Below are 27,591 nucleotides of genomic sequence, written 5' to 3'. Positions count from 1 at the left end.
TATCTCTGACAACTCTATTTCTTTATTTGAACAGAAAATGTGGGCCAAGCCCTGCCCTGGCAGACAGGGCCTGCCCACCTTCAGTCGTGGTTGGGGAACAGGACCAGGGGGCTCAGGGGCTGAGGGTCTCGTTATGGAGGGGTGAGTTTGGGGATGAGATCAAGACGGTGCTGCAGCTGCAGCAGGGCAGATGGGGACAGAAGTGAAGAGCTGGGAACACGGGTCAAGTTCTCTTTGCCTGCGTTGTTAGGCTCGTCTTCTGAAGATGGGCAGGAGCACCTTTGGAGAGAGGAGTGGCTGAGGCCCCCAGCTGCCAGTAGCACACTGGGACCCTCCTGCACAGCAGGGCCCAGAGCTGGCAAGGCTCCCCAGCCCGGCTGGAGCTGCTGGCACACCTTGGCCCAGCTGGACAGCTGCCCCTCAAGGCCCCGGTGAGCAGGGGACGGCTCTGGGCAGGCTCCCTGGCCAGGAGCGGGCCCCAGAGCGCGACTGCCTTTCAAGGGCAATCTCATCCCTGCTCTTTCTCCTCCCCACCTTGCTCTGCCTCTGCCCTGTGCCCCTGGGGCTGCTCTTGGCCAGGCAGCCTCAGTGGGAGCCAGCACTTGCTGCAGCCCCAGCGGGCCCCTGCTCAGAAATTGTTCTGAACTGTTTTGCCCCCGCTCCAGGACGAGCATCCTGATACAAAAACTTAATTGTGGTTATATCTATCACAGAACCACATCTGTCTAAAATTAATTTTAATATGAAAATCACCTGTGGATGGTGGACTCATCAGATGCTGCTGGGATGTTGCACATAGCTCAGGGAAGAGCATGATTGTTATTAAATTGTGTCCTGTTCAACTGTGGTCTGATGGCCATGAAGAGAAACTTCCTGTGCCTCTGACTCTCACCAGCTCTGACCCCCAAAGGACACAAACCTGATGAGTTGTGGTTCTCCACTCCAGTGGTGGCACTTGCACCTCCCTCCATGCCCAGAGCAGAGCTCCCTTGTCCCAAAAAGTCCCTGGCAATGCAGGGATGGAGGAAACAGGACAGGCTGTGGGGATCAGGGGCAGGGCAGAGCCAGGGATTTGGGGTGGTTGTGAGCCCAGGGCAGGACCTGGCCCTTGGCCCTGGTGAACCTCATCCAATTGTCCTGGGCCCATGGCTCCAGCCTGTCCAGATCCCTCTGCAGAGCTTCCTGTGCTCCAGCACAGCCACACTGCCACCCAGCTTGGGCTCACCTGGGAACTGCCTGAGGGTGCCCTCGATGGCCTCGTCCAGATCAGCAATAAAGAGATTTCACTGACCTGGCCCCAGTCCTGAGCCCTGGGGACAGCCCTGGATGTGACTCCATTCCTCAGCTGCTCTGAGTGCCAGGGGCTGGATGAGGGAAATCATGAAGATGTGTTTCAGGAATGCAAAGGGCCAAGGGCTGAACCCGAGCCCCTGGCAAGGCAGATCCTGTCCTTCCCTCCTTGCTCAGGGCTCTTCCCGAGATGGGCACTGGCATGTGGGGATGTGCAGTGCCAAGGGCAGGACCATGGGGCGGCCCCTGCCAGGCTGCTGAGCAGGGACAAGGAGGCAATGAGGCCCCAGGGCTGCCAGGGTCACTTGTCCCCTCCTGGAGCCAGGGCCAGCAGCCACGGCCAAAGTGCTGCACAGGTTGGCTCTGTCAGGGCCTTGCAGCTGCTGCACATGCCTGTGCCCTCTGCAGCCCAGGCTGTCCTACGGTGTCCCTGCCCTGCGCCTCTGTCCCTGCAGGCTGTCCTCATCCCCCGGCTGCCCCACCTGGCTGGCCCCTTCCTTTGCTGACAGCTCTGCCTCCTGCCTGCCCCTGCCTGGCCACACAAAGCCTTGGCCTTGATACCAAAAGGGTTCATTCCATTTTTACCGTGCCTGTGAACTTTTAGCACAGGAAAAAGGCATGCAGGTCCTGCTGTCCCAGCAAGGATGGCTGGCAGATAAGAAGAAGACATGTGGCTCAAGAATGCAGTGATAGAGAAAACAAGGGCTGAATCTGGGAACTTGGGGTGGGTTTTATGGAAATGGGGAAATTGTAATACACATTTAGCGACTGTGTATAAGCAACACACTGGTCAAATTGCATGTCCACATAAGGTTAGGAGTTATCCCTCACTGGACCTCAGGCCTGAATAAATGATCCCCTCTTAAATAGCAAATTAGCGTTAAGGAGCCTTATTCTGGTATTTTGTGTTTCAGAAACACGTGGCTTTTGCTCCTCTCTTCCACCTGAGAGCTTCCTGGGTGGGGGCAATTCTTCCAATTGCATCAGCGTGGCCATGGCTAGAAGGGGCAGCGAGCAGATGGATTTAGCTTCTCCTGCCAGCCCCTGAAATGCCAGTTGTCATTTGTGTGCGCTGAGGACTCCGCTTCAGACTCAGAACTCGCGCAGCTGCTCCTGGGGCGCCGCTCGCACGCAGGCGCAGCGGTGCTGCAGCAGCTGTCCCGCACACAGGGAGGGCTCTGGAGCCTCCCCAGGGCCACCAAGGAGCAGAGGAGGGAACGTGCCCGGGATCTGCTGCAGGACCGGGGAGTTGCGGGGGATCCTTCGGTCTCTTGGATGGGGGAGGGAGCGGGGAAATGGAATCAAGATGAGACAGGGATCAGCCAGCCCCACGCCAGGCAGCGTTTTCTCCTCTGAGAGCTCCTCTGAGCTGAGCGAGCTGGTGAAGCCTGCGGAGCAAATGAGAGCCGGGACTGAGGGAAAGGCTGGCTGGGAAGGAGTCAGATAAACCCGTGTGGGCATTTCCCTTTCCAAGGGGCTCCTGGGGAGACAAAGGAGACAAGAAGGATTCCCCGCCTCACGACATTTCCTTTTTTCCTTCAGTAGCCCTATTGCAGCCACTGCATACAAGAGTTTACTTGATCCCCTTGATGCCAGGGAGCACCAAGAACTCGAACCTTGCTGGAGTCCAGCCCTGCCTGCCCACCATGGAGCAGAGGGGAAAGATGAAGAACCTGGGCGGGGGTTGAGCCAAAATGGCATTTTGCCACTTCTGATTTCCTCCCAGCTTTTGCAGCAGGGTGACAACCCCATGGCTGCAAACCACTCCCTTTTGCAAGGCACACGTGGACCTCACTGGAAGCTCAGGGCTCTTGAAGGGGCTGCTGCAATTGGCAACAGGAGCTGTTGTTGAATTTTCCACGTTGCTTAACCCCCCCTGCCAAATGCCATCAAGTGGCTGAGGAAGGACACAAAAAGATTACCCTGGAGGAAGGGAGGCCAAAAGCTTGGAAAATGATGAAAGAAATGCTCTGATCATGATGATGACAAAAAAACATAAGGATTTCTTTCTGACAGCAAATGAACACCCGCCGCCCTCCAGCCCTCCCAGTCTGGCAGGCCGAGCGGAGCCGTTTCCATGGCATGAGGTGCTGGCAGCCTGCAGAGAGAAACCAGAGAGCCACGGTCAGTCACAGAAGGCTCCTGTGCCCTGTCCTGCCATGGCCTGTGCCCGGGCCAGGCTGCTGGCTGTGCTCAGAGCCCAAACCTCCCGAGCCATTCTCTGTTTCGAGAGAAGGGCAGCGTGGCAGGCCACGTTCCACCTCCTCCGCTTCAGCACAGCACAGCAGCCTCCTCAGCAGCTGCAAGGGCGGGATGCCCGTGTGCCCGCTGCCCTCTGCCCAAAGCCCTTCTGCCAGCCCAGCTGTGGAGCCGGGTACCCACCTCTGCAGACCTGCTGCCAGGAGAGGAGCCGATCCCGCACGAGGTCCTCGTCCTTCTTGAAGGGGATGTCCCTGCAGGCCGTGGCCCCTGGGGTAGCGCTGGCACTGGATGTGCTCCACGGACGGTGCAGGGGCTTCCCCGTCCGGTCTGGGCACCAGGTGTAATCTTCCTGGGAAAATAAAGAACAATTGCATGAAAGTCAATTCAAAACAAGACCTGGAAACAAGAAGAAGCTACACAGCCTGTCACCATTTCACAGGCCTGAGGAGGGTCTGACCACTCCATGCGAGAATGAAACCTGTCCACGGGTGGGGAAAAACCCCACCTTTCCCACCCATAAACGCACCCCTTCCTCGAGGGCCTGCAAAGCAGACCAGCCTGGGCACGGCTTCAGAACCCATCCCCCTCTGCTGCCCCCATCCACATGGATGGATGCTTTGTCAGGCTGGCTGCCCCCGCCCCAGCCTGTGCCAGGCTGGCTGGCAGAAGCTGTCAGCAAGGCCAGGAGCCGGCTCCCCTTCCACAACATCCGTCCCCTGTCCCACCAAAAAGCAGCTTGGCGGCCAGGGGAAAAATTAATATTCCCCAGCGCCGCCGAGCGGGGAACCTGCGGCGCGTGGCCAGGCCGAGCCCTGCCATGCCTGGAAGCACGAGCATCCCCCCGCCCCTGCGCCGGCTGGGGACTCATCTTGATTTCATCGGGGCGCAGAGCGTGTCCTCCAGGAAGGGGCCGCAGCCAAAGCCCGTCGGCTTTGCCCCGCCAGCGGCCAGCTCCAGGATGGTGTTCCCAGCTCCACGTGGTGCTCCAGAAGAACACGCCAGCTGTGCCTCGGCTTGCGGGGACATCCCGATGCCATTGAGCTGCAGGGGAATGTTTCCCCTGTTCCAGTCCGTGGCACCTTCACCGCACTGCCACCACTTCTCCAGTGGCACGGGGAGCACTGAGCCGCTCCCTCCACAACTCGCCGGGGACCAGCGGAAGCATCTCCTCGGCTGCGCTCTCTCCTCCGTGCTGCGGCCGCAGGGAAACGCTCCGGGGTTTTCTTGGAGTGCCACCAGACGTGTGCAGCTGGTGCTTGCTGGGCTCCTGGATCCTACTGAGCACAGGGATGGATCTCTGCTGTCTCCTGGGCCAGGCAGGGCTCCTGCAGCCAAGAATGCTCAAAAAGGTCTTCCAGTGATGGCCTGTCTGCGGGGTCCATGGATAAACACCACCTGATGAGGTGCTGGCACTCTGCAGAGAGAAACCAGAAACCGCCGCTCAGCGGGACAAGGCTCCTGTCCATGCTCTCCCACATTCCACGGTGCCCAGGCCACACTAGGAGTGCTCAGAGCTGCAGCCAAAAGCTTCCCATCGATCTTCCCTTCTGGAGGAGAGCAGCACAGAGGCACACGTGCCACCTCCTCCAGCTAAGCCCAGGAGATCAACCTCCTCACTAGCTGCAAGAGCAGGACACTGATGTGCCAGCTGCCCCTCCCAGCCCCGTTCCTCCTCCCGAGCCCTGAAGGCACATCCCCACTTTGAGACACCCGGGGCGGGAAGAAGAGCTGGCCCCGGACGATGTCCTCGTTTGTGTGGAAAGGAAGGTGCCCACAGACCAGGTCATAGAGCAGGATGCCCAGGGACCAGATGGTGGCTGGCTGGCCATGGTAGCAGCCAAAGAGGATCCACTCCGGTGGGCTGTACTCTGGCGTTCCTATGGGACACGGGCACAGCTCATCAGGCCGATGCTGCTCCCTCCCTCCCTCCCAGCCCGCCCCCGTTCCACAACAGCCAGCCCCTGCCCCGCCAAAAAGCAACTTGGCTGCAGCCGGCTGAAGGAGGATTCCCCACCCTCCCCTCCCTCTCTCCCTCTTCCCCCTCTGCCAGCCAAGGGGGGAACCTCCGCTGCCCGGCTGGGCCCCGGCTTTGGGCTCACCTGACATCCGGGTGTAGAACGTGTCCTGGAGGATCGTGCCGCAGCCGAAGTCGATGAGCTTCGCCTCGCCCGTGGCCAGGTCGACGAGGACGTTCTCGGCCTTGATGTCGCGGTGCAGGACGCCGCGGCTGGTGCAGTGCCGCACGGCCTCCAGCACCTGGCGGAACAGCCCCCGCGCCACGGGCTCCGTCAGGAACCGCCGCTCGTGCAGGAAGTCCCAGAGGTCCTGACAGCGCTGCGGACGCTCCATGAGCAGCGCGAAGCCGTCGGGCAGCTCGAACCAGTCCAGGAGCCGCACGACGCCGCGGAAGCCAGGGCACGACACCATCCACAGCAGCGCCAGCTCCAGGGGCACCAGGGCGCCGTTGTGCTGCGGGGGGACCGCGATGCCCTCAGCGGGGCCGATGCTGCGCCGCGCCTCGGCCACCCCCTGCCCGGCCCCGCCGCCGCTCGCCATTGCCCGGCCCGGGACGCTGCGCGGGCCCCGCTCACTCCCCGCTCGCTCCCCTCGCAGCCTTCCGGCTGCCACCCTGCCGGGCCTCGCCTTAGCCCCGCCCGGCACGCCCCGCCGCCTTCTCCCGCTGGCCCCGCTCACTCACCAGCCGCGCCCACTCCGAGATGCGATCGCGGCACACTCGCTTGATGGCCACCTGCAAGCCAAGGCGAGCGCCGGGCTGAGCTCGCTGCCCGCCGCCCGCCGCCCCCCTCCGACCGGGCCCCGTCTCTTACCGGAGCGCCGTCGGCGAGCCGGGTCCCGCAGTAAACGCTGCCGCAGCCGCCGCTCCCCAGCAGCGGGCCCTCCCGGTAGAGCTGCTCCAGGGGAGGCTTCTCCGCCCGTGCGGGCGGCACCGCGCTCCCGCTCTTCTGCCCCGGCAAGCCGAGCGCCCGGCGCGCTGCTGCTTGCCGAGCCGCCCCGGGCTGCGGCGGCTCGGGGCCGGCGGCCGAGCTGACGAGCGGCGGAGCTCGGAGCGGGGAAGCCGCCGGCGACGCTGTCGGCGACGGGGCGGGCGCGGGGCGGCAGCGGGGCGGCTGCGGGCGGAACCGCGGCAGGGGCTTCGTTCGGGGCCGGGGCCGGGCCAGAGCCCGCGCCAGGCGGAGCCAAAAGACCGCGCTGCTCCGCCAGCACCAGAGCGAGCGGCACTTCCAGCGGCGCCACAGCCAGTACGGAGAGAGCCCGGCGGAGGCGGCTCCGCGGCGGGACGGGCAGGGCCGGGCACGGGGCGGCCCCGCCGAGGGGCGCCTTGCGGGACGCGGCATCGGGGGGGGACACGGACGGGACGGGACGGGAGTGGAGTGAGTGTGAGAGGGAGAAGGGGATGGGAGCGAGTGGAAAGTCGAGCGGAAAACCGATCGAGAGAAGCGCTGCTGCTGCTGCTGCTGTTGCTGCTGCTGCTGCTGCTGCGGAACCGCCGCAGCTCGCGAACGTTCCTCCGTTGCCTCCGCGAACCCAGCGGAGGAGCCGCCGCGCGCCCCGCGGAACGAAAGAGAGAAACAAACAAACAAAACCCCAGAGGAATTCCTATTAGAGAAGTAACCAAATCAAACAATGTAGCAATAAAGAAGAGTGTTGGCTTGTGGCTTCTTTCTTCTTTGGCTGAGGTGAAGCATTTCATGGGGAAGAATTGCCTCTTCTGAGAGTTTGGCGTGAGTGGATAGGAGTGGAGCATTTAATTTTCAAGTAGAAAAGGGAAATCGTGTCAGTAAATTCATCTCTTTTCATCCTCTGTTGAGACAGTTGCAGGCTGCTAAAAGACATGGTCTGCAATGTGGAACTTGGGGTCCAGTTACTTTTTCTGCCAGAGGATGAGGAGGGGAAGTATCCCAGAATTATGGAGGTGTGGTGTGGTTTGGCTTGGAAGGGATCTGAAAAATCACACGGCTGCAACCCCCCTGCTGTGGCTGGGCACCCCTTGCACTAGAGCTCCATGGAGCCTGGCCTTGAGCACTGTCAGGGACGGGACAGCCACACCTTCTCTGGGCAGCCTGTTCCAGGAGAGTCTTTTTTCTGAATCCCTCACCTAAACCGACTCTCTTTCCATTTGGATCCATTCTCCCTTGTCCTGTCCTTGCCTGCCCTCCTACAAAGCCCCTGTCCAGCTTTCTTGTAGGCTGCCCTCAGGTCCTGGAAGGCCACAGTTGGATCAAGTCTCAGTCTCTTGCCCAGGCTGAAGAAGCCGAGCTGTCTCAGCCTTTCCTTGCAGGAGAGGAGTGTTATAGATACATATTATAATACTGGCTTTTCACAAATATTAAAATGGATTTTATATGTGTGATGTTAAATAACTTTGTACCAAAGATATAGTTTCTAATTTTGTTGTTAATTAAGCTTAGACATAGTAGTGCAATAGCTGACAGAAGTCTGCTTGTGTTAAAATGCCTGCTTGGATGGGATAACATCCAGTGAACACAGGATGAGGACACCTGTACAGATCTGCCAATGATCAGCATTCACCATCTGAAGGCAGCGTGGGCTGGGACCCGGACTGGAAGTGGTAAAGAGAAGGAGCCAAAACCACAGCCAAGAAACAGGCATGCTCTAAAAAGGCAGACCCGAGGAGGGGCCATGTCAAATAGTTCCTGGAAAATGTAAATTAGTTAATGGGTATGCATAAGAGTCTATGAATATGCAACAGGCTGATGTAAGGAAAAAGGTATTTAAGGGGTATCCCCGAAGGTAACAGGGTGCTCTTGGCTGAGTGTCAAGATGCACCTGGCCATAAATAACCTTTGCTCCATGGTCCTTGTCTCCTATTGTCCTTTATTAAACTTTTTACATTTTCACAGGAGAGTGAACGTGTTTTTCACATGGGCTACACATGCTTATACACAATTCTAGGAAGACTATTATTTTTTTACTACAATGATTGGGTTAATCATCACAAACAAACTTATCCATTTTGCAACATGTCTTGCTAATAGAAGTTGATTCAATCTTTCTTGATTCAGTCTTCTTGCAGTCTTCAACGCTGTGTTTGTTCTTGCCAAGGCATTCTGACTATCAAATCTTTTATGCTAATCAGGTCCAAAGTTCATCAACTCACTTCTGTCCTGGCAGCATGACTGTGTCAACTCAAGGAGGGAAACACTAATCAAGATAATTCCACTAAGGTGAAGGTAGCCTCAGCCTCCCGTGACCGAGCTGCCTCCAAAAAATCCAAACTATCGAGGATGTGTCGCAGATCCAAGCTGCCCCCACCTCAAACCTGTGCTGCTCTGACAGTCCCAAGGGCACCCTACAAACTGACATCAGGAACCTGGGCTGGCCACTTTTCTTTCCCAGGGAAAAGGGCCAGTCTTTGTCTCCAGGGGCCTGTGGCCCTGAGTGGCCGGACACCTCCAAAAAATCCAAATAAACAATGATTTGTCCCAGACCCAAGCTGCCCCCACCTCAAACCTGTGCTGCCCTGACAGTCCCAAGGGCACCCTACAAACTGACATCAGGAGCCTGGGCTGCTGAATTTGCTTTCACAGGGTTGATATCTCTCGTTTGTGACCAGGGCCCAGCACTCCCCCTGGGCCGTCAGGCCCCGAGTGTCCTTTTGCCTCCTCCATTTCCAAACGGCGCAGGATTTCTCCGAGACCCCATCTGCCACCCCCAAATACTCAGGGGATTTTTTTGGTGCTGAATGCCTCTTGGAAACTGACTGTACAAAACTTGGTGCTTGATTTTTTCTGTGCTGGATTTCTCCTCGAGAAAGCTGCCAGCACGTAACCCTTACACCAACCACTTCGCTGGGCCCAGAAATCACAACCTTCAGACCATCAGCATGGGACCCTGCCCACTGCCCCTCCACTGGCACCTTTCCAAAGCATTGCACTACATTCCAGTAATACTCTGCATTTCCAGCGGGCAGCCTGCCTGACCCTCATCCTGACCCTTAAAATGCACTAAGGAATTCTAAAACAGCCCTTAGGAAGGTGTAACAATGCCCTAAAAGACACCAGAAAAGTCCTAAAAAACCTTCCAAAATCCCCCTAAATATTCCTAATAGTCCTGCAAAAACACTCCAGGAAACCTGCTCAGCCTCCAAACCCTTCCTGTTGCTCTCTAACCCACAGATGTCATCCCTACCTTTTTGCAGGGGGTCCTGTTGTCCTCTGAGGGTTCTGCTGTTGTCCTGGTGTGAGGGTCACTGCCTTGTCCCAGCGTGCTCTCGCTGTTAGGGTTGCTGTGTGGTGCTGCTGCTGGCAGGGCTGAAAAGGGAAAAGGCTCTTGTTAGGGGGGCTGCTTAGGCTGAGGTTAGGGCTGTGCACCTGTACCCTAACTTGCCTCCTAAGCTGTACCCTGTAGCCCTGATCTCCACTGCACTGTCCAGCCCTCAAGCCCTCCCCTCTGCCCCCCAGCCCTCAGGCTCTGTGTGTCACCCTCGAGCCCCCCCTTTTCCCCTCAAGCCCCCTCTCAGCTCCTGTGTGCCACCCTTAATCCCTCTCCTTTGCCCCTCAGCCCCCAGCTTCTCCGTGCCACCCTCCAGCTGCCCCTGCCCCCCTCAGCATCTCTCTGTCACCCACTGTCCCCTTTCCCCGTGCCTCCCTCAGCTCCCAGCCTCTGTCACCCTCAAGCCCCCACAGTGCCCCTCAGCCTCTATGTGCCGTGCCATGAAAAGACCCAAAAAAACCATAAAAATTCCCTAAAAAACCCTCATCTTCAAAATGTCCTAAAAGCCCCACAAAACCATAAAAACAGCCTCAGAATACCCTTAAAATACAATTTAAAATACCCTACTTTTAAAATACCCCTAAAACACACCTAAATATCCCTAAAGAACCTTTAAACAAATCCCTAAAAGAGCTCGAAAAATACCCCAAAAATCTTTAAAATGCCCTGATAAGACCCTAAAAAACCCTAAAAGTTCCCTCAAAAGACCTAAAAATACCCTAGTCCTAAGAGTCCTCCACATACCTTCAATAGTCCTAAAAAAGCCCTAAACATTTTTAAATAGTACTAAAAAAGCCCCAAGAACACCCAAAAAAAACCCTAAAAATTCTAATTAGTAGTAAGAACGCCCTTAAAATACCCTAAAAAAAAAAATCTTTTAAAAGCCCTGAAAAAGCCCTAAAAGTATCCTAAATATTCCCAGAAAATTCCTTCAAAGCAACCTTTACCAGTCACTCTCTAGCCAGCAAATATCATCCCTACCTTTTCATTAGGGTCACAGCCTGCAGCTGCTGTTGAGGAACATTGGTGTTCTAGGGGTGCTTTTAGGGTGAGGTGAGGGCTGCTGCTGTACCCTAACCCTTCCTGGTACCCCGTGCCCTGCCCTTTGTACCCCTAACCCTCAGGGTCAGCTCTCCACCTGTCAAGTCCCCCCATTTTTGCCCCTCAGCCCGCAATGTCTGTGTGTCACCCCAAGCCCCCCGACACTGTCCCGTGGACCCCTGACCTCCACCGTGCACTCTCCACCCGGGCAGGGGTGGTTTTAAGGGTGGGGTTAAGGGTGCTGTGACCCTGTGACCTGTCACCCTCAGGCACCCCCCACTTTGTCCCTCAGGACAGCCCCTGCCTCTCAGCCTCCTTGTGTCACCCCCAGGCTCCCACCGCAGCCTCTCAGCACCACCCTGGAGCCCCTCTTTTTATTCCTAAAGACCCCTTAAGCCTCTCAGCTGCCCCCATGCTCTGTGTCACCCTCCAGCCCCCTCCCCTCAGCCCCAGCTGCCTTTGTGACACCGCGCGGCCCACAGACGCCGTCCCTGCCTGTTTTATTTGGGCGCTGTCCTGCTGCGAGGGCCGCACTATCCCCACGAGTCCGGGCTCCCATGTCCTGCTGCAGGGAGCAACACCTGGGCGGTGGGAGGAGTGAGGGATGGGGCAGGGGCGGAGGGTGGAGAGAGACTGGGGGTGGCGTGGGCTGCCCCAGCCTCTGAGATGTTCCAACCATCCTTCCTTGAGAGAGCCCCCGGATGCTCCCTCGGCCCCTGCCCACCCTGCTCAGGTGTGCCCAGGTAACCCCCACTAACAGGCCCCAGCAGCACCCGCCCCCTCCTCGTCCGCACTGGTCAGGCCGGGGGTCAGTGCACGGGCTGGGGCGCGGAGGGAAAGGGAAGAGTTTTAATTCCGAGGAAAAGCACGATCCCGCTCCCGCCCTGTCCCCTCCCGCCACGCTGCCGTAAAGCATCGGCCCAACCCTGCCGTGCCGATCACGCTGCCGTAAAGCGCAGCGGAAGATGGCGGCGGTGACGGTGTGGGAGCCGCGGGCCGGGTCAGGCCCCGCCGGGCCGCACCGGGAATGGACGACGGAGCCCGTCAGCACCGGCGTGAGTGGCGCGGGGGGGGACCCTCTCGGAGGGCTGTGGACTCGCGATGGGCTTACGGGGGGGGGGGGGTGGGGGTGTTGTGGAGCAGGAGAACCCGCCATGGGGTGGAGGGAGCGGGCTGTGGGGCAGCGGGTCTGCGATGTGCGGCTGAGGGTGGGGATGAGTGTGGGGTGGAAGGGGCTGGGGCAGCAGAGTTCCCTGAAGAGTGCGGGGAGTATGGGTCAGCGGGACCCCGCTGGAGAGGGGTGCTGTGGGCTACGGGGCGGTTCCTCTGCTGAGGGGGAGAGTTGCTGTGGGACCGGGAGTTCTTTGGAAAGACGCTTTCTGTGGGGCACGGATTGATTTCTCTGTGGGAGAAGGGGCTTTCTTTCCCTACTGTGGGAAGGGGCTTTCTGTGGGAAGGGGGTTTCTGTGGGAAGGGGGTTTCTGTGGGGCGGGGAGTCCCAGCGCAGCCCTCCCCTCCCCCAGACCACCATCATGGCCGTGGAGTTCGATGGAGGCGTCGTCATAGGGGCCGACTCCCGAACCACCACCGGGTGAGCGCCACGGGCCGCGACGTCATCGGTGACCTCACGGGGGCCCGGGGCCGCGACGTCATCGGTGACCTCACGGGGGCCCGGGGCCGCGCCGTAGGGCTGTCACTCTGTGTCAGGGCGTCACGACGATGCCGCTGGGAAGCCGCCCCCAAAGCTGTGGGCAGGGTCCCCGGGTGTCAGTGTCCGCACCTTGCCTTGTCACAGGCATTTTCCGTCACCAAAAGTCGCCCAAGGATCCTTTGTTTATGTGGAATAATTTCCACAAAAAACATTCTCAGGCTAAGGGTTGTCCTCTTGGTCCCAGTCTTTGGATTTCGCTCCACAGATCACGTTTTTGTTGGCCAAATCGGTTTTCCTCTTTTAGGGAGAGTTTTCAGTCCCACAGAACCCAGCGTGTTGATAAAAATCGGATTTAAATCCCGTATTGAAATCACCCAGTCCAAAGGGCTGCCTGCATCCTTCTAAGTCATATAATTCTTGATTAATATGTAAAATATGGGACACACACACTATTTTTATTATAATCTTGGGTCCATTATGTGTAAAAATTCTTCCCAGTGCCTCAGATCTTAGAACAAAACACAAATAACTTTTATTGATTCCATCCTGGTAATCCTGTAAAATCCATTTCCCAGCATTCCCTAGGGGTTATCCCTGGCTTTCCGGGATTTCCGCTCCTATTTCTTTTTTGTCATTACCACAGAAAACCCCACGTTTCTAAGTCCCATGCCCTTGCAGAACCCGTCACTTTCTGCCCAAAGAAATTCCAGCATCTCTTTGGGACCGGCAGCTGCTTTCCAGGGGTTTCTCAGCACCTCCAGTTCGTTGGTTTGTGACGGTAACGTCACGCTGCTGTCACCCGGCGGCCGGCACGGTGACATCACCGCGGTGTCCCGCAGGGCCTACATAGCCAACAGGGTGACAGACAAACTGACCCCCGTCCACGACCGCATCTTCTGCTGCCGCTCGGGCTCAGCCGCCGACACGCAGGCAGTGGCCGACGCCGTGGCCTATCAGCTGGCCTTCCACAGGTACCCCCCCCCCCGCCGTGGGCGTGGGGCAGGGCCGGGGTGGGGGTGGGGGGCTGGCAGAGCGACCCCCAGCCCCACGCCTGGCCCTGCCCCACAGCGTGGAGCTGGAGGAGCCGCCGCGGGTGCGCACGGCCGCCCGCCTCTTCCAGCAGAGCTGCTACCGCTACCGTGAGGAGCTCAGCGCCGGCATCATCGTCGCCGGCTGGGACCCGCGGCGGGGGGGACAGGTGGGCTCCCTTCAGTTCGTGTCCCCTTTTCTGCCCCAGCGTGTCTCCTTTTTCTGCCCTACAGCATTCCTCCTTCTGCCCCGGCACGTCCTTTTTTCCACCCCGGAGCGTTCCCCTCTCTGCCCTGGAGCGTCACTTCTTCTGTCCCAGAATGTCCCTTCTTTTGCCCGAGTGCCCCCGGGAGCGTCTCACCCTGCCCCACGTCTCCTTCTGCCTCCCGGTGTCCCCTTCTCTACCCTGCAGCACTCACCTCTGCCCTACAGCCCCCCGCTTTCTGCCCCATAACCCCGTCTTTTCCCTACAGTCCCCTCTTTCTGCGCCACAGCCCCTTCCTTTGCCCCACAGCGCCCTAGAGCCCCCCCTCTGCCCCCCAGGTGTACGTGGTGCCGATGGGAGGGCTCCTCCTGCGCCAGCCCTTCGCTGTGGGGGGCTCAGGCAGCTCCTACATCTATGGATTCCTGGACGCCACATTCCAGCCTGGGATGAGCCGCTCCCAGTGCCAGGAATTCGTTGCCCGTGGTGAGTTTGGGGCATACTGGAGAATTCGGATGGGGGGGAGGGGTCTTGGGAGAGAATTCGGGGGCACAGAGGAGTCTGGCTGGCATTGAAGGGTTTGGGCGTGTGCTGGGAGGGGATTTTGGGAACGTGGAGGGGTGTGGGGGACCCTGGGAGAGGATTTTGGGGCACAGAGGAGTTTGGGCAGTGCTGCGGGGTTTTGGAGTGCCTTGGGGATTTGGGAACATGAGCGGTTTGGGGGGTTCCTGACCTGTGTTCCCCCAGCGCTGGCCCTGGCGATGGTGCGGGACGGCTCCAGCGGGGGAGTCATCAGGCTGGCGGCCATCACGGAGGAGGGGGTGGAACGGACAGTCCTGGCTGGCTCTGACCTGCCCTGGGGTGATGGTGGCCCCCCTGTCTGAGGGAGAGCCCCCCCCCCCACTCCCAGGACTCCCGAATTTGGCGGGGGAGACAATAAACAGCTCGGCTGCCTCTGCTGGATGTTCTTGGGGTCTGCCTTTGGAGTCCCCTCCTATCACCCTGTCCCTGCTGGGGGCAAGGCCACACCCACAGTGTGACAGACACAGACGCTGCCCCTGGTGTGACAGAGATGAAGCACCCCCCAACGTCTGTGGGTCTGCTTTAATTACATTATCACGATCCATGATTCATTAACAAAGCGCAAGGTGGAAGGTGCTGGGGGGAAGGGAGGGGGGGGGAATTTAGGGGGGCTCCTGCCCCACGCTGTGACCTTGATATTGGCTGGTAACAAAACCCCCAGAGGGGTGGGAAGGGAGCACAGGGGGAGGGCACCCTACAGTCTCTAGAGGGCTGCCCCGCAGGGACAAGGCATCCCCTGTTGTCCCCAAGGGAGGGATCCAGCACCCCTGTATCAGGTCCAGGGCCCCTTCACAGGGCCCCAGGGATCCCTATAGCCCCAAGGAGTGGGTCATGCACCCCTATAGGGCCCAAGACCCCTCTGTAGGGCCCCAGGGCTACTTCAAAGCCTTGATGGGGGTGGTCAGGCACTCCTCTAGAACCACCTCCCCCCCCAGCCCCTGGTGATGTGGGGGGGGTCAGGCACCCCCACAGCACCTGAGGGAGAGGTCAGATGCCCCCAGAGCCCCTTCAATGGGGGGGGGGGGGCGTCAAGTGCCCCTACAGAGCCCACGGGATGGGGTCAGATCCCCCCGACCCCCCCTGGGGGTGTCAGGCACTGAGGAAGAGCCGCTGGTACCACTTGTTCATCTGCTCGAGAAAGATGAAGGTGAGCACGGTGTGGGGGCCCAGGCGGGCATAGTAGGGGGTGAAGCCCTTCCAGAGGCTGAAGAAGCCCTCATACCGCACCACCTTCAGCAGCACGTCCTGCAGGAGGAGCAGAATAACGAGAAACCTTCTACAAAATGACATGGATGCCCTTCCATGGGAAGGATGGGAAATTTTCTTGAAGTAACATGGACACTGTCAAAATGATCGGGAATCCTCCCAAAAATTATGAGAAACCTTGCAAAAATGACAGGGGTTACCCTCCCCCCCCACCAAAATAATGGGGAAGCTTCCCAAAATGCCTGGGGAGCTCCACAAAATTATGGGCATCTCCTCAAAATGACCTGAATTTCTCCCCCCACCTCCAGTGTCAGGGAACACCCCCAAAATGGCATGAACCCCCCCCCTAGTTGAAAATGAACTCCCAAAATGACAGGAGCCCCTCCTAAATGGGGAGTCCCAAATGGTGTCGCCCTCCCAAAGCCCGCTCACTGACCAGCCCATTGCGGTACTCGGGTTTCCCATCTATTGTCCTCATGTTCTGGATCCTGTTGGGGGAGAATTCAGGGGTTAAACAGGAGGTTTTGGGGTGACCACGTGTCATATCTGTGGTTATCTAAAGGGGAGCAGGGACCCCCCCCCCCAACAAATGAACCCACCGGGTCTTGACGATGTCGACGGGCATGGAGGCGGCCGTGGTCACCAGCCCGCTGATCATGCTGGCGCAGAAGTGGCACAGGATGTCGTCACGGAAATGCCCTGGGGGCACCCCAAAACATCAAAGGGGAACGGAGGGGGGGGAAGAGTGCACTAGGATTTAGGGCTTCCCCATGGCAGACCCACCCCCTGAACTCACCGGAGTCAAGCAAGAATTGTTTGGATTGGGAGTAGGAGGCCAGCTGGGCAGCGTTGACCACCACGGCACGGGCCATGGTGGGGATACAGCCCTAGGGGAAAAAGGCATGTCTGGGTAAGTGCTGTGCACCCCCAGACCCCCCCCTGCATTCCCACTTCCCCCACAGACCATGCTCTCCCCCCTCACCACGGTGGGGACACAGCACTGGGGGGGGGGAGATGGCAGTTTGGGGGACCCAGCTCCCCCCCCCCCAGAGCATGAGGACACCCCTGCATCCCTGCGGAGGCAGCAGGGGAGTCATGGGAGGATCCTGGGGTCCCGCAGCCCCCACCTACCCTCCACAGTGTGAGCACCCCCTCCTCCCTCGCCATCCTCACGAGGGCGTCGAACACATTGTGATACCCACGGCGCTCGCCGGGGGGTAGCCTGGGATTCAGGGCAAAAAAAAGGGGATTTTGGTTAAAAAAAGCTGACTTGGGGAGGGGGACGGGGGCGCAGATACGTTTTGGAGGGTTGGGGGGATTACCTGCCATCAGCTGTCATGCGGATGAGGGCCACCTCAGCCGGGGTCCCCACAAAGGCCCCGGCAGCCCCTGCTGTCATGCCCATGGCTGCCTTGGCCAGGAACGGAGGGGGGGTCCCATCAGCCCCCCCAAAACGCTCCAGGAGGACGCTGTAGATGCCCAGGCGGGTGGTGGTGTAGGTGGCCTGGCGCAGAAGCCCCGCTGATAGCCTGGAGGGACACAGAGAATGGGAGGAGTCCCAAAAACGGGGTGGGGGGAGACAGGAAAGAGCTTTAGCCTGGCAGGTGCTTGGGGTTTTGAGCTTCTACATCCCATGTAGATGGCCAGCAAGCTGCAGGACGGGACTGACCCCAGGGCGTGCAGGTTTGAGTGGGGTCCCAGGGGGGTCTGGGGGCTCGAGAGATGCCCCAGGGATTTGGAGGTTCAGGGGGGTGCCCGTACCCCGTGTAGATGCCCCTCAGTCCCTCGTGGCGCAGGATGGACCCCAGGGCGTGCAGGGACGTCCGGTACTCGCGGCCTTTGGCCCCGGCCCCGCTCAGCTGCATCCGGTTCTTCACCAGGTCCAGGGGCTGCACAAAGACTGTAGCCCCCATCCTGAAGGAAGGAGGTCAGGTAGGGTCAGGGGGCCCCAAAAATACTCACACCCCTCTCCACAGCCCCCCAAATCCACCCACAGCCCTCTCGGGGGAAACCTGGGGGTGACGAGGAAGTCAGAAAGAGCTTTGGGGATCTATTTGGGGGGGGGGCACAGGAACGGTTGGAGGGGAGCTGGATGGGATTCTGAGAGCTTTGAAAAGGTTCAGTGGATTTGAACTGATTTTGGAGGAGGGTTGATTTTGATGGGAGGGTTGGGGGGTCTGAAGGGGGTTTGGGGAGCATTTGAGGGACACAGAAGGGATTTGGGGGAGGCTGTGGGGGGTAGGGATGGGAACCGAGGAAATTAAAGGGTTGGGGGGGGGGGGGCTGAGGAGTTAGGAGGGGAACCGGGGGTGGTTTAGGGGCGACCTGAAGGGTCTGGGAGGGGGATTCTCGGTTTGGGAGTGCGGTATCCCGATTTTGGCGGACGAGGGGAAGATGGGGGGGGGGGGGGGGGGGGGGCTCTCACCCGGCCAGGCCGCCGAAGAGAAACTTCACGGATTTCGGAGAGGTCTTGGGCCTCTCGGCCGCCGGTACCGCCGCCATCACGGCCGGGCCCTGGTGCCGGGGGCGCGGGGGGGGGCGCGGGGTCCGGCACCGGCGGCGCCCCAAGGTGACTCGGGGGGGGCGCGGCGCCAGTGCGCCTGCGCGGGGCGCCTGCGCGGCGCCGGGGCGGGGGCCCCGCGCAGGGAGCGCGGCTTGGCGGGAAGCACCGCCTCTATGGGGGCGTGGCCGTGCGCCCCGCCCCGCCCTCACGCCTCTCATTGGTGGAGCACGTTTAGGCGGGAAGGGAAATCCTTCGGTAGCCACGGGGATTGGTCGGGGCGGAGGCTGGTGCCAGGTAGCCCCGCCCCTCTCTCGCGATACTTCGCCATCCTGAGGGGGCCAGAGGGGAGCCGGCGGCGGCGGGAGGGGTCGGCGGCCGGCGCCTCACGGAGTGGGTCCCGCCGCTGCTCAGCGCCCCGGGGGGATGCCTGTCCCGTCCTGTTCCAGGCGGTGAGTGCTGCGGGGTACTGGGACGCACCGGGCGATACTGGGAGGCATTTGGGACACTGGAGGGCGCTGTCAGGTGCTGCAAGGCTCTGAGGCTATGCGGGGAAGCACTTGGTACACTTGGGATCACTGGGAGGCGCTTTGGGGTCACTGGGAGGCGCCTTGGGTGCATTTGAGGGGCACTGGGAGGCACTTTGAGCGCACTGGGGGTCACTGGGAGGCACTTTGGGGTCATTGGGAGGCACTTTGGGTGCACTGGGGGGGCAGTGAAGGATGTCTGGGTCTACCGGGGGCAATCAGTCAGCACCGGGGGCACTCGGAGTCCCCCTGTTCGTACTGGCACATCCCACTGACCCCTACTGCTGATTCTAACTGGGAGTCACCGGTGAGGTACTGCACCCCACCCCCTCCCGAGCACTTCCATCCCCCTCCCCTCAGTTTTGGGGTACCCCTGAGGTGTTGGGGACACCAGAGGGCACACGGTGTCAGGGATGACACGGGTGACAGCATCCTACAGGTGTCACAGGTGACAGGATCACCTGGACGTGGGGTGGGAGGGGGGCAGCGACACCGTCCTACAGGATGTAGGGGTGCCGTGGCTCCACAGGTGACAGTGATGGGGTGATGGTGAGCCCCAGCCTCACAGCCATGGGGGGGTCACCTCATGGCAGGGGCAAAGGCACGCAGGGGGCCCCAGCACCCGAGTCCATCCATGCTGGGTGAGGGGGACCGGGGGAACGACACTCCCATCTCCCCCACGGCCCAGCCCCTGATACCCCAATTCCCGCCGTGGGGCAACTGCGGGCCCTTCCCCCCTTCCGTGAGTCAGCCGGGGCTTGTGAAGGGGGGGGAACAGGAAGCGCCAGAGCCACCACATTGCCCTTATAAGGACTCGACGGCACCAGAGCTGCTTCCGCCTGCCCGTCCTGGCGCACATCTCCCCCTCTACCCCACATCACCTTCCCACATCCCCATCTCTGCCCTACACCACCTTCTTCACCCCACATCAGCCCCCCCCCCCCATCTCCCTGTGCCCCACCCCATCCTCCACATCTGCACCGCTGCCCCACATCAACCCATCCCACCACCTCCCCACCTCTGCCCCACACCACCCCCCGAACACCTGGGGCCCTGCCTCACAGCTTGCCAGAGTACCTAGAGTTCCTGCCCCCCACTTCCCCTTCTGTCCCCCCCCCAGATGTCCCCCCAGCCCGCTTGTTCCATCCTACCGCCCCCCCGGACTCCCAGCTGACTGCCCCCCCTCGCTGCAAGGGCAGCCTCCACCATGAGTGCAGCCCTCCAATAAAGCCTCTGCCCCCCAACTTTGCCTCCTGAGAGTCGGGGGGTTGGGAGGGGGGCGCCGTGGGGCGGGTGCTGAGGCGTCACCCCCGCCCCACCGCGGACTTTGTCCCCCTGGGGCACGGCAGCACCCTTGGACCCGGGTATCCGGGGCAGCCTCCTCCACCCTGGGTGGAGGACGGAGCCGCACCCCACGGCCCCGGCCGCACGTCGAGGTTCCCCCCACAGCACCCAGATCCCCGAATATGCCTGACCCACAGCGACTCCCCACAAGGGCACTTTATTGCTGCCGGCAGCGGGGATTAGGGGTGGACAGGGGGGTGGGGGATGGGGTCCTGCTGGTCCCTGGCGGCTCCTGCTGGTCCCTGGGGGTCCGGGGGTCGCCCCCAGCCCCCTCAGTACTGGCTGCGCCGCAGGTGATTGGCCATCTCGTAACATTTCTTGTTGACGCAGCCGCCGTGGACGCCCTCCTTGCCCATGGCCAGCACGATGGCTGCAGGGGTAGGGGAACAAGGTGGGAGGGTCATCTCCAAGCCTCCCAAAGCCCCCACCAAGCCCCAGACAGACGGGGGGCAGGGGGGCAGGAGTTGGGATGAAGGAACGCCAGGAGTTGGCAAGGGGTAATTTGTGGGGACCCGGGTCAAGGGGGAGGGGGGACACTAACGGGAAGCAGGCCAGGGGTGACACAGGTGACAGGGCAGGTGACATGGCCAAGTGGAGCTGTGTAGGGGAGAGGACACAGGGTGACACTGGGGAAGGTGGGGGGCACCTGGGGAGTGACACTGGGTGACACACTGTGATGCCATAAGGTACATGGGAGGCACCTCTGGAGGCTTGGGGTCATGGGTGGTGACAGGAACTGGTCAGGAGGTGACACGGGGTGACAGGGAGGTGGGCAGGGGGTGACACAGGGTGACAGGGAGGTGGGGGGGCAGTGACACAGGGTGACGGCGCTTCCACGGGGGAAGAATCCTCTTGTTGGTGATTTTGAAGGTGGGGGGTCCCAGGGGACAGGATGGCAGGGGGTGTGCTGGGAGGGCGACAGGGACGACACAGGCTGTGGGGTAGGGGTGGCAGGGGGGGTAGTTCCAGGGGGTCCCTCACTCTTGTTGGTGATGGCAGCCGTGATGTTGAAGGTGGGCGCTCCGGCAGCCCCCTTGGTGCGCAGGTCCATGCTGTGCTCGCCCTCCACCAGCAGCGAGTCCCGGATGACGGAGCAGCGCAGCCCCCCCAGCGTCAGCCCCTGCACCAGCAGCGGCCCCCGCTCGGGGCCCACCAGTGCCGCCACCTCCGCTGGCTGTCGGTACAAGGGTCAGGGGCAGCCCATAAACAGAGCCCAGACCCCCAAAGCCCACCCGTGAGGAACGCGGCTGTCTGGGGACTGCCATAACCCCCCCCCCCCCCGCTCAAGGCATATCGCTTTTGCAGGCTGGACAGGGGTGGGGACAGGTCAAGGGGACCCCAAAGGCTCGCACCCAGGGACCACCAAAACCCAACGCAGGCGCCAAACCCCCAGGCAGGGCCCCTGTAGGGCACTCGGCAAACAGGGACTCCCAAAACTCCCACTCCATGACCATAAAAGGGACCTAGGTGTCCCGGGACCCCCATAACTCCCGCCAGGTTCCCCACGTGAGAACCCTGAGCCCCGAGGGGTCCCCACAAGAGCACCCGAGAATCCAGGGATCCCCATGAGCCCCCAAACTCGGCACCCTCCAGGGCCAACACTTCCCACCACCTGCCACGGGCGAGAACAGGTCAGGAACCCCCAGACCAGCCCGCCAGGAACCCCAGAAAGGACCCCTCGAGCAAACCGCTCCGGGACCCCACATTTAACCCAGACAACCCCATGGGGACCTCAAGTCCGGGGACCCCTGTGAACCCCGTCAGAGCCCCTCGGGGGACCCCCAAAACTCCTCCGTGACCCCAGACAGGGACCAGGGGTCCGGTAGGCCCCCTTTTCCCACCAAGGGCTTCCCCAAACTTCTCCCCTCCCCTCCATTTCCGTGGGGGGAAGTGGGGAGGGGGGAGGGGGTGCGCGCGCGCCGCCCCTCCCCCACAGGAAGCCCCGGCCGCCCCTCCTCCACCGGGAAGTGGCCGCATTCCGCGCATTTTTAGAGGGTTTTTAAGTGGGGAGGGGTTCCTCCACACAAACCCCCCCCCCCCGAGACCCCCCGCCACCCACTGACGGGAGTGCAATAAAAGAGACGGGGAGCCGGGAGGGAGGTCGTCGAACCACGTGGTGTTCGCCCATCCCCCCCCTTCCCCGCCCGCCTGCGACCCCCCAAAACGCTCGAAGCGGGGTTGAGGAGGGGACTGCCTCGCCGCCGGGCCCCCCCCGCCTCCAGGGCCCCCCCAGCACCGGCCCTCCCCCGGCGCTGGGTCCGCGGGCACGGGCAGCGCCCGAGCCCCCCCCGCCCCGCCGCGCTCCACGCTGGCGCTTTTGCGTTTTTCTCCCTTTTTTGTCCTTCCCGGAGCCCGTCGCGGGAGGGTGGGGGGGGGGTCAGCCCCGCCCCTCAGAGGCCACTGGGTCCCCCCGCCCTCCGCGCGCTTGGGCGGGAAACGCCTCGGCGCGCTGCCCCCCCCCAGCCCTGCCGGTCCCGGCCTCTCACCGTGATATTGGCGAAGGTCTTGCCGGGGGCGGCGGCCCAGACGGCGGGGGTGTCGCGATAGCCGACGATGGCGGCATCCTGGCAGGTGCCGTCCGCCAGCAGCGTCTCCACGTAGGGCGCCCACCCGCTCATGGCGGCGGCGGGCGGGCGGGCGGGGCGCGGGGGCGCGGCCTTCCGCGGGGGGCGGGGCTTCGCCGGGGAAGGGGTGGGCTTTTCGTTCGGCGCCTGCGCAGTGCGACCGAGGCGCGGCGGCGGCGGAGGAGCGGCGGCGGCGCCGCGCGGCGGTTTTCATAGGGGACGGCAAGGGGGCGGGGCCGGGGGCGGGGCCGAGGGGCGGGGCTTGGGGCACGAGCGGCCCCGGCCCCGCGGAGGGCGCGCGGCGATTTTGGGGGGGAGGGGGGGGTTTATTATTGCGACCCTTCCCTCCTTATCGCGACATCCTCCGCCCATTGCGGTCCCCCGCGTTGTTGCAGCCCCCACCGTTACTGCGATCGCTGCACTCCCGTTTACCGTGAGCCCTTCCCTTGCCGCGCCCCTTAACCCAAGCCCTTCGTACTCTGCGTCCCGCGATTATCACGACGCATCAAAACTCAAACACTCCCTCAGTACAGCGACGCTCGCTTCCATTATTCGGACCCTCCCCGTTACTTCAACCCCCACTCTTTATTGTGCCCCCTCTTCCCCGTTATTCCGACTTCCCCCCGCTATCGCGACACCCTCACGGATATCGTGACCCCCCCCCCGCCCCAGACTGATAACGAATCCCTCGTTATCGCTCCTCCTCCCTCTATACGGTGATTCCCGGTTATTCTGATACACCCACGCCGTTATCGCGACACCCCGCCCCGCGCTGGGCCCCAGGTGCGGCCCCGAGCGGGGGTCGCTGGCGGGGGCTGACAGCTCAGTGCGGGTCTAGGGGTGCAGGACCCTCGCCCTTCCCCCCGTGGGTCGCGGTTTGACTCAGGCGGGACTTTCCGGGGGGAGGGGGGAGGGGCAGCGGTTTCACTTCCTGCCCCGGAGTGGGGGAGGGGCTCGGCGGTTGAGCGCGGGGAACGGGGGGGACCGAGGCGTTCGGGATCATCCCCCCCCCTCGGGGGGCCGAGGGTGTCAGGACCCCCAGAACTGGGCTGGGGGGGGTCGAGGCCTCGTGAGGGTGCCCGTTTCCCCCCCCCCCCCACCTCCCCCCCATAAAAGGACCGGCCCCGCCCCCCCCCCCCCCCCGGCGAGAACTTCCCCGGGAAGTGGTCAAAGCCACCGCCCCTCCCCCCACGCTGTGGGGCCCGTGGGGCTGAGTTCCCCCCTCCCCCACCCCTGGTACTCCTTAGGGGCCGAACTCCCCCCCCCCAAAGGACCCTCTGCATCCCCAAAATCGTGTCACCCCCCCCATTCGCCCCCTCCCCTTCTGGCTGCTGCTGTTCCCCCCAGGGCCTTCAGGCGGCGCTGCAGCCCCCCCGGTTGGGGGTCGTGTTCTAGTGACCTTTGAGGAGGGGCTAAAAATAATCCCAAATCCGGGGGTGGGGGGGACACTTAGGGACCATCGTCAAGTGCCACCAGCCCCGGGCACTCGTGGCCCCACCCCGTTTCCCCCTGCGGGGACTGAATTTGAGCACGGTCCCTCCAGGGGGGAGGGGCGAAGGGAAAGGGATAAATAATCCAGGGGGGAGGGAGCGGGGCAGGGTCCCGGGCAGAGGCAGCGCTGGGTGAGAAGGGCCCGAACCCACCCTGGGCCCCTCTGGGTGTCCTGCGTTTTGGGGAGGGTGGTCTGGGCTCACTCAGGGTCCCCCATGGGATGGGGGGGACACGCGGCCAGCTCAGGGCACTTGGACTCGGGGGTTCTCCCCACGGGAGCTGGGGGCTGTCTCTGGAGTCTGGGGTCCGGCTGGGACCCCCAGGATCTTGGCCTTGACCCCTAGGTCCCCTACCCCACAGCCGTGTCCATCCAGAAGATCCCAGATTCCCATGGGAATCTCACGCTGGAGGTGGATTTGTTTACAGCCAAGGGTACGGAGGGGCAGGAGGGGATGCTGGGGTAAGGGGGGGTGTCATGGGGGTGTGTGGGGACTTGGAGGAGGCTCAGGGTTGTGGTGAAACATATCAGGAGTGCTGGGGACATGGAGGGTGGCGGTGACGGTCCCCAGGATGGGGTTGGGTTCTGGGCTCACATCATAAATTTCTGGTAATTGGAGAAAAGTCATGGGGCAGTGGGGAAAGGGTAGGAAAGGGCAGAAGGTGCAGGGGGGCACCCGAACATCAGGGTCCATCTGCCCGCGGTGGGAGAGCAATCTGGAGGGGGTGGCCTTGGGGCCTGGATGCCCAGGTCCCCTTGGCTAAGGGTCAGTGCTGGGTGTGTTCATGTGTGGGGGCCCTGCGGTCTCTGGAGGGATTTGGGGGATCAGGAGGGATTTGGGGCCTGGACGCCCCAGGTCTGTCTCAGTTGGGGTGGGGGTTCAGGGAGATTTGGGGATTCTGGGGGGATTCAGGCCCAACTCCCTGCGTGCGCTTCCAGTGCTGGAGCTCCTGAAAGCAGCCACTGGGAAGGCTGGGCACCTGGACAAGGCGGGCATCGGGACGGACGTGGCAGCCTCTGGGGTCTGTCACGAGGGCAAATCCCACATGTGCTCCCCCTCTTCCCCAAACCCCCCACGTCTGCTGACCCCTGGATCGCCCCCACATCACCCCACTGAGCTCTCGTCCCTCCCAGGGCTGAGGAGGTGCTGGGGGACAAGGCCAAGTTGGGAGGGGGCAAATTCCGAAACCCCAAGGCCAAGAAGGAGGGGGAAGAGCAGCGGGGGCCCACGCTGGCCCCCCCACCAGAGGGCTCCCCCCGCCCCCAATAAACTTTGTAAAGTACCAGGAGCTCCTCACTCACGCTTTGTCTGGGGAGCGGGACGCACGCACACACGCAATCTGGGACGTGGGGGCGCCCCCCTCACCCCAACCGCCCCCCCAAAAAGAGACATGGGGACCGGGAGAGGAGATGAGGCGCTTTATCACCCCCTCTGTGTGTCCCCGCCACCCTCCCCCCGCTGTTAAATACCCCTGGGGGTACACCCCCACCACCACCCCCCATCACACACCGGGCCCCCCGGGGCCCCCCCCGGCCCCGCCGTCGTCCTCCGCCTGCCGCAGCCGCTTCTTGGCCCGGATCTCGTTCATGGCCTCTTCGATGGAGCGCGTGTCCCGCTTGTTGGCCACCGGCACTGGGGGGGCACAGGAGAGATCCAGGTGGTCGTGACCGCCCTCAGGGACACCCCCCGGTGCCCCACGGACAGCCCAGGTATTGGGCTGCCCAAAACCTCCCTGGGAAGGGACCCAGATATGCAGGACACCCCCAAGGCTCCCGGAGCCTGAAGGGCCTAAGGACCTCGGCGGGACCCTCTGCTCACCGCAGCCGTACGCCTTGTTGGCCTCCATGGTGCGGGCAGCGGCTTTGGCAGCGTCCGAGCCGATCAGGTGCCGGTATTTGTCCTTGTAGTCGTTGGGGGGGCCCGGGGGGGCGGGGCCGCGCTCAAGCTCCGCCTCCTCCTGCTGTGCTGCCAGCTCCTGCAGGTGAGGAGTCAGCAACAAGCCCCGCCCACACCACCCCACCCACTCAGGCCACACCCACCCAGCCAATGCCACACCCATGTAAGTCCCTCCCTCCGCCATGCACGCGTGCCCCACCCATATCTCAATTAAATCCCGCCAAGCCCTGCCTACCCGGAGGCGACGGCGCTCTTCAGCTCGGGCCGGGTCCCACTCCTCCCCGCGCCGATACGCCTCCAGCTCCTCGTCCGACGGCGCAAACTCCTGGGGACAGCGGCGTCACCCGGTGTTCCCCCACCTCCCCCCGTCCCCCCCACGGCGCCTCCCGCCATCGCCCACCTTTTTGAACACCATTACGTAGCGACTCTCCTCGTCATCTCCAAAGGAGAAAGACGTCAGGCCGGCCACCTCCGCCACGTCGTGCCTGGGGGAACACGGAACCGCTGGCACCGGGGCTCCCCAGTGCTCCCCAGTGGGGTCCCTCCCCTCCCCGTGAGGGCCCCCAGCTGCCCCAGGGGTGCTGCCATCCTGGGGCCACCCCCGTGTCTCCAGTGTCCAACCCCAGCACGTGCAGTACTGCCCCACAGTGCCACCATCGTACCCCCGGGATCCTCCCATCCCCACGGCCCTCAGCATCCCCAGTGCTCTCCCAAGCGCTCTCAGCGTCCCCACTGCTCCACCACTGCCCTCCCAGCGCCCCCCAGCGCCCCCCAGTGCCCCCCAGTACTCCCTCAGTGCCCCCCCAGGGCCTCACTCACAGGATGCTCCTCTCAATCTTGTTCATGGGCTGGAACCGGCGCCGGGGCTCCCCGGTGGCCTGGATGAACTGGGACACCTCTTGCTCCATCTGGGGACACACGGGCAGTCCAGGGGAGCCCAGGAATTTGTGGGGGGCCCGCGGGGAGTGGCCCAAAATACCCAGTGATGCACGGCCCTGCACTCACCCTCTTTCTGAACTCCACCTTCTGGCGCTTCTCTTGCTCCTGCAGCTTCTTCATGCGAGCCGCTTGTTCTGGGGTGGACAGGGAGGGTCAGGCCGGGGTGACCCCCCAAAAGTCGGGGCGGCGGAGGGGGCGGGGCCTGCCCCATCCCGGGGGCGCCTCTGAAAGGGGCAGGGGCGTGGCCTGGGATGGGCGTGGCGTGTGACCAACAGGGCAAAGGGCGGGGGCGTGGCCAGACAGCCCCCCACTGTCAATCAGGGCGGCGAGGGCGTGCCCAGGGCGCCGGGGGCGGAGCCGGCAGCCCGCGGAGGGCGCGGCCTCGCGTGAGGGCGGGCGCCGGGGGTGGGGGGGTGGTTCTGAGGGCGAAAGGCCGGGACGCGCCGCTCCCCGCCGCGCCCGGTCGGTGCCCGTGCCCCGGTGCCTCCGCGCCCTCCCCGGCCCTGCTGACCCCGCGCCCGGCGCCGCGTCTCGCCGTCGGCTGCGGCGGGCGGCCGCTCCATGGAGTTCAGGATGGAGCCCAGCAAGTCCAGCTCCGCCATCTTGCGACGGGGCGATGCGTGACGCCGCGTCCCCGGCGTCGTCGTGCGTCATCGCGTCGAGGACGTAGGAGGGCCCGGCCCCCGGGGAGGAGCGGGCGTGGCCCGGCGCCAGGGGGCGTGGCCCGGCGCCAGGGGGCGTGGCCTCCCGTTTAAAGGGCGCGTCCCTCCGGCGCGGCCGGGGTCCTCCGGCGCCCCCCGGCGATGTCCCCTCCCTCCCCGTGTCCCCCGCAGTGTCCCTCCCCACGCACAAACACAAAAACGCTTCGGGGCT

General features: G+C 62.6%; 5 protein-coding genes across 5 annotated transcripts; 1 reads left to right on the top strand and 4 right to left on the bottom strand.

Annotated features, from left to right (window-relative positions):
- Positions 1-3,273: 3,273 nt before the first annotated feature.
- On the bottom strand, positions 3,274-6,848 carry LOC128820917 (serine/threonine-protein kinase pim-1-like). The gene is made up of 6 exons (XM_054001757.1): positions 6,321-6,848; positions 6,191-6,241; positions 5,592-5,961; positions 5,193-5,369; positions 3,673-4,906; positions 3,274-3,388 (listed from the first exon to the last, which is right to left on the bottom strand). Exons 1-5 carry the CDS (start codon positions 6,846-6,848, stop codon positions 4,767-4,769), a joined length of 1,266 nt encoding a protein of 421 aa, XP_053857732.1. The 3' UTR covers positions 3,274-3,388; positions 3,673-4,766.
- A 4,864-nt stretch (positions 6,849-11,712) lies between these two features.
- PSMB6 (proteasome 20S subunit beta 6) lies at positions 11,713-14,633 on the top strand. The gene is made up of 6 exons (XM_054001716.1): positions 11,713-11,843; positions 12,312-12,379; positions 13,279-13,410; positions 13,508-13,637; positions 14,012-14,156; positions 14,418-14,633. Exons 1-6 carry the CDS (start codon positions 11,754-11,756, stop codon positions 14,552-14,554), a joined length of 702 nt encoding a protein of 233 aa, XP_053857691.1. The 5' UTR covers positions 11,713-11,753; the 3' UTR covers positions 14,555-14,633.
- Positions 14,634-14,760: 127 nt separating this feature from the next.
- Positions 14,761-18,075, bottom strand: SLC25A11 (solute carrier family 25 member 11). Its single transcript, XM_054001715.1, has 8 exons — positions 17,884-18,075; positions 17,220-17,372; positions 16,781-16,987; positions 16,590-16,680; positions 16,255-16,345; positions 16,058-16,157; positions 15,895-15,946; positions 14,761-15,497 (listed from the first exon to the last, which is right to left on the bottom strand). The coding sequence occupies exons 1-8, from the start codon at positions 17,958-17,960 to the stop codon at positions 15,342-15,344; spliced, it is 927 nt and encodes a 308-aa protein (XP_053857690.1). The 5' UTR covers positions 17,961-18,075; the 3' UTR covers positions 14,761-15,341.
- A 1,892-nt stretch (positions 18,076-19,967) lies between these two features.
- PFN1 (profilin 1) lies at positions 19,968-22,542 on the bottom strand. The gene is made up of 3 exons (XM_054001718.1): positions 22,316-22,542; positions 20,811-21,003; positions 19,968-20,199 (listed from the first exon to the last, which is right to left on the bottom strand). Exons 1-3 carry the CDS (start codon positions 22,445-22,447, stop codon positions 20,102-20,104), a joined length of 423 nt encoding a protein of 140 aa, XP_053857693.1. The 5' UTR covers positions 22,448-22,542; the 3' UTR covers positions 19,968-20,101.
- Positions 22,543-25,359: 2,817 nt separating this feature from the next.
- On the bottom strand, positions 25,360-27,387 carry SPAG7 (sperm associated antigen 7). The gene is made up of 7 exons (XM_054001781.1): positions 27,230-27,387; positions 26,785-26,852; positions 26,599-26,687; positions 26,180-26,264; positions 26,015-26,104; positions 25,702-25,858; positions 25,360-25,515 (listed from the first exon to the last, which is right to left on the bottom strand). The coding sequence occupies exons 1-7, from the start codon at positions 27,318-27,320 to the stop codon at positions 25,385-25,387; spliced, it is 711 nt and encodes a 236-aa protein (XP_053857756.1). The 5' UTR covers positions 27,321-27,387; the 3' UTR covers positions 25,360-25,384.
- Between the last annotated feature and the right edge of the window lie 204 nt (positions 27,388-27,591).

The sequence above is a fragment of the Vidua macroura genome, chromosome 32, assembly GCF_024509145.1.
Source record: "Vidua macroura isolate BioBank_ID:100142 chromosome 32, ASM2450914v1, whole genome shotgun sequence".
In the NCBI taxonomy this organism is placed as follows: domain Eukaryota; kingdom Metazoa; phylum Chordata; class Aves; order Passeriformes; family Viduidae; genus Vidua; species Vidua macroura.
The sequence above is the reverse complement of the archived record's forward strand: the minus strand, read 5'-3'. Positions and strand labels throughout refer to the sequence as shown.